At 35.0% G+C, this 11253-nt stretch overlaps 1 protein-coding gene across 1 annotated transcript; it reads left to right on the forward strand.

The window, feature by feature from the left end:
- Positions 1 to 794, forward strand: LOC119661868 (the record flags this gene model as incomplete). Its single annotated transcript, XM_038071372.1, is given in 1 exon segment — positions 1 to 794. A coding segment is annotated over 1 exon segment (783 nt), but the record flags the coding sequence as incomplete, so codon positions are not given.
- Between the last annotated feature and the right edge of the window lie 10459 nt (positions 795 to 11253).

Below are 11253 nucleotides of genomic sequence, written 5' to 3' on the forward strand. Positions count from 1 at the left end.
AATCAAGTGCGTAATTGGGAGGTACATTTTAATGGTGAAACAAGTCCATTACCATTTTTGGAAAATTTGGAAACACTCTCCGAAACTTATAACATTCCCCGAGACATTCTGCCAAGACTTATGCCAGAAATACTGAAAGGAAAAGCCCTAATGTGGTTCCGGAATAACAATCGGAAGTGGACACACTGGTCAAGTTTTGTTCAGGATGTTCGAGAGTTTTTCTTGCCTTCTAATTATTTAGAGCAATTAGAAGACACAATTCGGAACAAATACCAGAAGAAGACGGAGTCATTCCAAGACTATGCCCTAGCACTACAAGAGTTGATGCGATATGCTGAGTTAACAGAAAGACAACAGTTAAGTCGGATTTACCGGAATAGTAGACCAGAGTATCAGCTCCAGATCAAACCGCGTGAATTTAGCTCCTTGGGAGAATTAAGCAAACTAGCAGAAGAATTCGAACGTCTTACACAACTAAGTAGTAGAGAACGCCAATGCACTCTTGATTGGTCACCACCGATTGCCATTAATAGAACACAGAGCGAAAAGGTGGACGTGCGTAATGCTTGTCGTAGATGTGGGGAAAGAAATCATTTTGCACGAGAATGCACAAAGCCTAGGAGACTTTTTTGCTGGAGTTGTGGTACTATAGGCCGTCGAACGATCGAGTGCTGCAGGGAAAATCCAACATACAGAAATCATCAGAGGCCATCGGGAAACGCTTTGGGGGTTGTCACGCCAGGCGGAACGACAACCACCCAAACATTTTATCCGTCAAATTAGAATCCAGTCAACCAAAACTGATGCAAGAAAGTATAGTCCAAAATCAAAGCATTAAATCGAATCATCACATCCAACTGAGGAGTAACCAGCAACCGATTCCACCAGACGCAAAACAAGCAACAGCAATTAGTAGGCCAATAACAAATATACTACCAACGCTAAATATGCCACACCAAAGTAATTCACAATCACACTTAGTACCATTACAGGAAAAACCACACAAGGAGGCAGTTCATAAATGCATCGTAACTCCTCCACAGAGTTCAACGTCTCATAGGGAAAGTCCAGAAGTAGGTTATCAACAAGCATATGCACAACAGTCACTAGTTAACTACAATCAGAATACGCAACCACGAGAGCAAAAGCATCAAATCGAAGAGCATGACTTATCATCACGTCCAGCACTGCCACAACGTTTAATGATAGTACCGGAGTCATCACATGTCAATCATCCAGTACTACCAACTTCTACAAGTTCAGAATCATCATCGCAAAAGCCACAGGGGCATTCACAAGGTAATTTTAAATCATCATCGCAAACACCACAGGGGCATTCACAAGGTAATTTTAAATCATCATCGCAAAAGCCGCAGGGGCATTCACAAGGTAATTTTAAATCATCATCGCAAACGCCACAGGGGCATTCACAAGGTAATTTTAAATCATCATCGCAAACGCCACAGGGGCATTCACAAGGTAATTTTAAATCATCATCGCAAACGTCACAGAGTCATTCGCAAGGTAATTTCAAATCATCGTTACAACCAAAAGAACTTGAGCCACAGCCGCCATCTTCGGTTAATCAGCCACAGTCACCACGAGAAGCACCACCAAGAGATAATCACCAATCTGGTCAACCATCATCTTCGTCATCAACTACATCGCTAATTCTACTATAATACAGCCAGTATCGGATAATCGTCATGTACAACTTACGAATTCATTAGGTCCATTAGTTATCAATGTTTCAGATAGTAAACTTAACACGGAACTACCAAGCCAAGGAACTCAAGCAAAGAATAAAGTCAAGCATGACAGTCAACAAGAAACATGGTCACCACAAGAGGAATTGAACGTCAGTCAACCAAGCACAAAAGGAAACAAACCAGAGATTTTCGTACAACGTCTAGGTACATTTAAACGAAAGGATGACCATCATCATGTCAGCAACCAAGATGAGTATTACAAAATTTTCAAGTGTCCAAAGATTAGAAAGAGAAATCGAGCCTCGTTCTAAAAGGAATATTAGTAACACAAGTATTAGCATGTATCATATAGAAAATAAGGGATAAATGGAAAATCAGAAATATCAAGTGCAAATTAGCCGAAGAGGGGTCATCAACGTGTCATTAAAATAAAGTTTTAGTTTAATTTCTGTTCTGAAGAAGGAGGGAAATGTAACGACACAAATTTACAAAGTAAATTTCTGTGCTACATAAAACAAGAAGCAGAGAAAAACACAGTCTGTGTGTTAAATAACCGCCACCACTACACATAATATATCTAACAACTCACATGAAAATAACTGAAGGCGACTTAACTGGAAAATATAAAATTGAATTAAAATATTTGTTTGAAATATCATGGACATTACCTGTGATCCTCGATGCCAATGTGCCGCGGGCATCGCTACATGCAATGTACAAATTCTAAAAAAAATATACGAAAAGAAATTAATTTTTGGTTAAAACTTTTATGAATGGAACACTTATAAACGCAACAACAATGAACAATTATTGGCGAAACATGTTTAAATTTTAAACAAATATCTATTTTTTACAATTATATATAAATAAAACAAAACACAAAACAATTTAACACTCGTGGTTGTTCAATTTTAGTTTATCTGCGTAAACAAAAAAAACACAAAACAGTTTAACATTTTTGGTTGTCCAATTTTATTTTTATAAACAAAACACAACAAAACAAAACTAAGCACGCCAACATCAATTTTATTTCTTTTAATATTTCTTTTCTGTTCACATTTAGATAATATTAAATTCACAGAATATATATGCATATTTAATACCTTGTTTTGTAGTATTAAAACACTTTATTTTTAATATAATAATATTTAATATAATATAAACTAAAAAGGAATAACACACGAAATAAATAAACACGGCGCGTAGTAATAGTACTAAAAAAAATCACGGCGAAGCAGAAGAAGTGAGAAAACAGTAGAACACAAAGTTCAACTTCACGGCGAAGTCAAGTACAGCAAAGAATACCGGTACGCTACACCAAAAAGCTTCGGTATGCTCAATATAAAAGGAGGCACATTTTATATAATCGGGGACTTGGTTTGCGACAAGTGAAAGAGCAAGTACTCTGGCTCATTGGGCCTTCTGGTAAATTTTACCAAACTTGAAATTTTACTTTTCCTGAAACAAGTACACTGGCCTATTGGTCATCTGGCACATTGTGCCACAAATCTGGTTCTTTGAGTCAAACATAGTGTAAAATTCCTTTCCTGTCTTATATGTATATTTTTTTAACCTGGCTTATTCGGTCAAATAGTTTTTTACAGCACGGAGGAAACGTTTTGTTTATTTTTTTTAACAACAGAAGAGGGGCTTAAGAATTCACACGGGTTTTGCTAAGATTCTTTTAACAAGGAATATATGGAGAAGTGGGAAATTTTGGCATCAACATAATTTTTTTTATTTATTACTAGAAATGTTTCCAATGAATTTTAATTAAACTTTGTTAATCATAAGTTTATGAAATAATAAAGTTATATATATATAATTTATACATATAAATCACGTTCTGTTTTCTTCTAAAACCAACGTCTCGGCAAAATTATAAATATATTGTCACGACTCTGGACGACGGCTGAGGATACCCCAGCAAAAACTAAAAATTTTTGAACGTCACCAAAAGTGTCGTTACAATTGTTTTTTTTTTTTTTTTTTTTTTTTTTTTTTTTTTTTTTTTTTTTTTTTTTTTTTTTTTTTTTTTATATATATTTTATTTTATTTTCAATAACCTTTGTTCATAATTAAACGTGTTTTCTGTGTAGAGTTACGACACAAATTTACAAAGTAAATTTCTGTGCTACATAAAACAAGAAGCAGAGAAAAACACAGTCTGTGTGTTAAATAACCGCCACCACTACACATAATATATCTAACAACTCACATGAAAATCACTGAAGGCGACTTAACTGGAAAATATAAAATTGAATTAAAATATTTATTTGAAATATCATGGACATTACCTGTGATCCTCGATGCCAATGTGCCGCGGGCATCGCTACATGCAATGTGCAAATTCTAAAAAAATATACGAAAAGAAATTAATTTTTGGTTAAAACTTTTATGAATGGAACACTTATAAACGCAACAACAATGAACAATTATTGGCGAAACATGTTTAAATTTTAAACAAATATCTATTTTTTACAATTATATATAAATAAAACAAAACACAAAACAATTTAACACTCGTGGTTGTTCAATTTTAGTTTATCTGCGTAAACAAAAAAAACACAAAACAGTTTAACATTTTTGGTTGTCCAATTTTAGTTTTATAAACAAAACACAACAAAACAAAACTAAGCACGCCAACATCAATTTTATTTCTTTTAATATTTCTTTTCTGTTCACATTTAGATAATATTAAATTCACAGAATATATATGCATATTTAATACCTTGTTTTGTAGTATTAAAACACTTTATTTTTAATATAATAATATTTAATATAATATAAACTAAAAAGGAATAACACACGAAATAAATAAACACGGCGCGTAGTAATAGTACTAAAAAAAATCACGGCGAAGCAGAAGAAGTGAGAAAACAGTAGAACACAAAGTTCAACTTCACGGCGAAGTCAAGTACAGCAAAGAATACCGGTACGCTACACCAAAAAGCTTCGGTATGCTCAATATAAAAGGAGGCACATTTTATATAATCAGGGACTTGGTTTGCGACAAGTGAAAGAGCAAGTACTCTGGCTCATTGGGCCTTCTGGTAAATTTTACCAAACTTGAAATTTTACTTTTCCTGAAACAAGTACACTGGCCTATTGGTCATCTGGCACATTGTGCCACAAATCTGGTTCTTTGAGTCAAACGTAGTGTAAAATTCCTTTCCTGTCTTATATGTATATTTTTTAACCTGGCCTATTCGGTCAAATAGTTTTTACAGCACGGAGGAAACGTTTTGTTTATTTTTTACAACAGCAGAGGGGCTTAAGAAGTCACACGGGTTTTGTTAAGATTCTTTTAACAAGGAGTATATGGAGAAGTGGGAAATTTTGGCATCAACATAATTTTTTTTATTTATTATTAGAAATGTTTCCAATGAATTTTAATTAAACTTTGTTAATCATAAGTTTTATGAAATAAATAAAGTTATATATATAATTTATACATATAAATCACGTTCTGTTTTCTTCTAAAACCAACGTCTCGGCAAAATTATAAATATATTGTCACGACTCTGGACGACGGCTGAGGATACCCCAGCAAAAACTAAAAATTTTTGAACGTCACCCAAAAGTGTCGTTACAATTGGCGCCCGAGCAGGGACCTGGTTTTAGAAAAGAACGAACGTTGAACAGGGACGTTGTTTAGAAAAGAACGAACGTTGAACAGGGGACCGTGTTTTAGAAAAGAACGAACTAGGAACAGGACGAGTAAGTGTACAAACGTTTAACGCAAAGAGTCATTAGACGGTACACGAGGTAACATGGTCAAAACAGCATGGATTTCGATAGCGCGTAAAGAGGATTTGGTTCTAATTCTAGAAGAAATTAAGATCAGTACATCAGGAACCGTTGAGGAACTACGGAAACGTGTACGTGATCATCTAGCAACTGAGGAGTACACGGAAAAATTACTAGATATAATTATGGACATGGAAACTAAATACGATCGCAGTCTCTCACCCAAACCTCCAGGCATCGAAATCGACACGCCAAAAATACACATTTCAGAGCCAACCATGATGACTAGCAAATTTGAAGACATAGCGCGAATCGCCAATCAAGTGCGTAATTGGGAGGTACATTTTAATGGTGAAACAAGTCCATTACCATTTTTGGAAAATTTGGAAACACTCTCCGAAACTTATAACATTCCCCGAGACATTCTGCCAAGACTTATGCCAGAAATACTGAAAGGAAAAGCCCTAATGTGGTTCCGGAATAACAATCGGAAGTGGACACACTGGTCAAGTTTTGTTCAGGATGTTCGAGAGTTTTTCTTGCCTTCTAATTATTTAGAGCAATTAGAAGACACAATTCGGAACAAATACCAGAAGAAGACGGAGTCATTCCAAGACTATGCCCTAGCACTACAAGAGTTGATGCGATATGCTGAGTTAACAGAAAGACAACAGTTAAGTCGGATTTACCGGAATAGTAGACCAGAGTATCAGCTCCAGATCAAACCGCGTGAATTTAGCTCCTTGGGAGAATTAAGCAAACTAGCAGAAGAATTTGAACGTCTTACACAACTAAGTAGTAGAGAACGCCAATGCACTCTTGATTGGTCACCACCGATTGCCATTAATAGAACACAGAGCGAAAAGGTGGACGTGCGTAATGCTTGTCGTAGATGTGGGGAAAGAAATCATTTTGCACGAGAATGCACAAAGCCTAGGAGACTTTTTTGCTGGAGTTGTGGTACTATAGGCCGTCGAACGATCGAGTGCTGCAGGGAAAATCCAACATACAGAAATCATCAGAGGCCATCGGGAAACGCTTTGGGGGTTGTCACGCCAGGCGGAATGACAACCACCCAAACATTTTATCCGTCAAATTAGAATCCAGTCAACCAAAACTGATGCAAGAAAGTATAGTCCAAAATCAAAGCATTAAATCGAATCATCATATCCAACTGAGGGGTAACCAGCAACCGATTCCACCAGACGCAAAACAAGCAACAGCAATTATACCATTACAGGAAAAACCACACAAGGAGGCAGTTCATAAATGCATCGTAGCTCCTCCACAGAGTTCAACGTCTCATAGGGAAAGTCCAGAAGTAGGTTATCAACAAGCATATGCACAACAGTCGCTAGTTAACTACAATCAGAATACGCAACCACGAGAGCAAAAGTATCAAATCGAAGAGCATGACTTATCATCACGTCCAGCACTGCCACAACGTTTAATGATAGTACCGGAGTCATCACATGTCAATCATCCAGTACTACCAACTTCTACAAGTTCAGAATCATCATCGCAAAAGCCACAGGGGCATTCACAAGGAAATTCTAAATCATCATCGCAAAGGCCACAGGGGCATTCACAAGGAAATTCTAAATCATCATCGCAAACGCCACAGGGGCATTCACAAGGTAATTGTAAATCATCATCGCAAAGGCCACAGGGGCATTCACAAGGAAATTCTAAATCATCATCGCAAAAGCCACAGGGGCATTCACAAGGTAATTTTAAATCATCATCGCAAAAGCCACAGGGGCATTCACAAGGTAATTTTAAATCATCATCGCAAACGCCACAGGGGCATTCACAAGGTAATCTTAAATCATCATCGCAAACGTCACAGAGTCATTCGCAAGGTAATTTCAAATCATCGTTACAACCAAAAGAACTTGAACCACAGCCGCCATCTTCGGTTAATCAGTCACAGTCACCACGAGAAGCACCACCAAGAGATAATCACCAATCTGGTCAACGATCATCTTCGTCATCAACTGCATCGCTACAGAGGAATTCTACTGCAATACAGCCAGTATCGGATAATCGTCATGTACAACTTACGAATTCATTAGGTCCATTAGTTATCAATGTTTCAGATAGTAAACTTAACACGGAACTACCAAGCCAAGGAACTCAAGCAAAGAATAAAGTCAAGCATGACAGTCAACAAGAAACATGGTCACCACAAGAGGAATTGAACGTCAGTCAACCAAGCACAAAAGGAAACAAACCAGAGATTTTCGTACAACGTCTAGGTACATTTAAACGAAAGGATGACCATCATCATGTCAGCAACCAAGATGAGTATTACAAAATTTTCAAGTGTCCAAAGATTAGAAAGAGAAATCGAGCCTCGTTCTAAAAGGAATATTAGTAACACAAGTATTAGCATGTATCATATGGAAAATAAGGGATAAATGGAAAATCAGAAGTATCAAGTGCAAATTTGCCGACGAGGGGTCATCAACGTGTCATTAAGATAAAGTTTTAGTTTAATTTCTGTTCTGAAGAAGGAGGGAAATGTAACGACACAAATTTACAAAGTAAATTTCTGTGCTACATAAAACAAGAAGCAGAGAAAAACACAGTCTGTGTGTTAAATAACCGCCACCACTACACATAATATATCTAACAACTCACATGAAAATCACTGAAGGCGACTTAACTGGAAAATATAAAATTGAATTAAAATATTTATTTGAAATATCATGGACATTACCTGTGATCCTCGATACCAATGTGCCGCGGGCATCGCTACATGCAATGTGCAAATTCTAAAAAAAAATATACGAAAAGAAATTAATTTTTGGTTAAAACTTTTATGAATGGAACACTTATAAACGCAACAACAATGAACAATTATTGGCGAAACATGTTTAAATTTTAAACAAATATCTATTTTTTACAATTATATATAAATAAAACAAAACACAAAACAATTTAACACTCGTGATTGTTCAATTTTAGTTTATCTGCGTAAACAAAAAAAACACAAAACAGTTTAACATTTTTGGTTGTCCAATTTTATTTTTATAAACAAAACACAACAAAACAAAACTAAGCACGCCAACATCAATTTTATTTCTTTTAATATTTCTTTTCTGTTCACATTTAGATAATATTAAATTCACAGAATATATATGCATATTTAATACCTTGTTTTGTAGTATTAAAACACTTTATTTTTAATATAATAATATTTAATATAATATAAACTAAAAAGGAATAACACACGAAATAAATAAACACGGCGCGTAGTAAAAGTACTAAAAAAATCACGGCGAAGCAGAAGAACACAAAGTTCAACTTCACGGCGAAGTCAAGTACAGCAAAGAATACCGGTACGCTACACCAAAAAGCTCCGGTATGCTCGATATAAAAGGAGGTACATTTTATATAATCGGGGACTTGGGTTGCGACAAGTGAAAGAGCAAGTACTCTGGCTCATTGGGCCTTCTGGTAAATTTTACCAAACTTGAAATTTTACTTTTCTTGAAACAAGTACACTGGCCTATTGGTCATCTGGCACATTGTGCCACAAATCTGGTTCTTTGAGTCAAACGTAGTGTAAAATTCCTTTCCTGTCTTATGTGTATATTTTTTAACCTGGCCTATTCGGTCAAATAGTTTTTACAGCACGGAGGAAACGTTTTGTTTATTTTTTTACAACAGTAGAGGGGCTTAAGAAGTCACACGGGTTTTGCTAAGATTCTTTTAACAAGGAGTATATGGAGAAGTGGGAAATTTTGGCATCAACATAATTTTTTTTTTATTTATTATTAGAAATGTTTCCAATGAATTTTAATTAAACTTTGTTAATCATAATTTATGAAATAATAAAGTTATATATATAATTTATACATATAAATCACGTTCTGTTTCCTTCTAAAACCAACGTCTCGGCAAAATTATAAATATATTGTCACGACTCTGGACGACGGCTGAGGATACCCCAGCAAAAACTAAAAATTTTTGAACGTCACCAAAAGTGTCGTTACATTAGTTAGTGGTATGTGTTTCTGAGCAAAGCATTACATCCACACTTTCTCGGGACATGAAATTTGTGAGTTCAAGTTTATGTTGGCTTAAGCCGTTTGCATTCCATGTACAAATTTTTAAAGTACTCATTATTTAGACAAAAACATTTGCATTAATTGGCTTTGAATTTTAACTATCTCGTTAAGAGTAGTTTGCATGATTGACATGAACTGAGTTAAGCTCTGAGTGAGAGTGGAGATCATTATTTCCAAACTATTACTTTGAACTGGAGGGGTTGCTTCTCAGATTTAACGACATTAGCATATGAAACATCTGGTGTAACAGGCTTAGAAGTTAAAGGTTGAGGTACTTCAACTAATTTAATGGTGTTGCTTCTTGTAGGATTACGCAACTCTTCTTTCTGCAGAGCTAACCTGTGCTTTAGTTCTTTATAAATAGGACAGCCTCTGTAGTTTGCAGTGTGATTTCCACTGCAGTTGCTACATTTTTTGGAGTTGGTATCCTTTAATGCTTTTTTATCGCATTCGTAACTATGATGAAGCTCGCCACAAGCTACGCACACTGTACGAAGAGTGCAATATGACATAGTATGGCCATACTCTTGGCAGTTTGTGCATTGCACCGGACCATTTCTTTTGTGGGGCTCCTCAACGCTAATTCTGCGGTGAAGTAAATACTGTAGGTTGTAGATGTAGATGGCTCTCATTTTTTTTAAGCTTAGAAGCTTCCGGGTGAAGTTCAACTTTGAACATAGGTTGTGGGTTTTTATCTTTGTTAACAATATTTATTACTGCTCTAGCGCTAAAGCCTTTTTCGCTTAGGGCATTTGTTATCTCAATGGGTTCTACATCTGATTCGATACCTTTAATTACGACAACAAGGCCCTTACTACTCTTTAGTTGGTATGTGTAGTAATTTTTTTTGCTGTCTTCGAAATATTTAGTTATGACTCTAAAATTGTTTTCAGTGTCGATTTGGATTTTGGTTTCGTGTATATTGCCCCTAGTTATAGGAACAATATGAAAAGTATTATTTCCAATCAGTCTTGCAAGGATTGTAACTAGGTTATTTGAGCTGCGTTCACGCAAGTAGATTGGAGGCGGTTTAAAATTTTTGTTAATAGGCTGATTAGCTTCTTCTGTAGTTTCAGCTAATTCAGCAAATCTATTGCCAGAAAGAATGTTTGTAGTTGCACTATCTTTGATAGTTTTAGTTATTTTAGCACCTTTTGAATTACTTTTTTGAGGACTAAGTTTACGTTTCATATTTACATAGCTTTCCATGCCTGTTTGGACCTTTATTTTATTTTTTGGACTCGCTAAGTCGGAAAATGCAAGCGAAGTTGCTGAAGGTGCAATGTTTGACAAACTTTTGTCAGTTTGTGTAGTTTTCAGAGGCAACGTATTCGATGCGTCTATTACCAAATAAGCATTACGTTTACTTGGAATGCTTATCGTATGTCTTCTTTCTAGATTTTGATTGCTCATTTGCATACGTGGTTATATATGCAAATAGCAGGTGTGCTATAAGATTTACTTAATTTAACTACTATTAATATTAAGTTAAATTAACTATATAAATATAAGTAAAATTAAATTAAATTAATATAAAGCAGAAAATAATAAAAATAAAAATGAAGATGTAAAAAATAAAATGAAAATGTGTAAAATATTATACTTTATATTCTAATAATTAAACATATAAATAAAAACAAAAAGAGAAAAAAACAATAATAATAATACTAAGAATAATAATAATAATAATAATAATAAAAAAAATAATAATAATTAAT

The sequence above is a fragment of the Teleopsis dalmanni genome, chromosome X (assembly GCF_002237135.1).
Source record: "Teleopsis dalmanni isolate 2A chromosome X, ASM223713v2, whole genome shotgun sequence".
Classification (NCBI taxonomy): domain Eukaryota; kingdom Metazoa; phylum Arthropoda; class Insecta; order Diptera; family Diopsidae; genus Teleopsis; species Teleopsis dalmanni.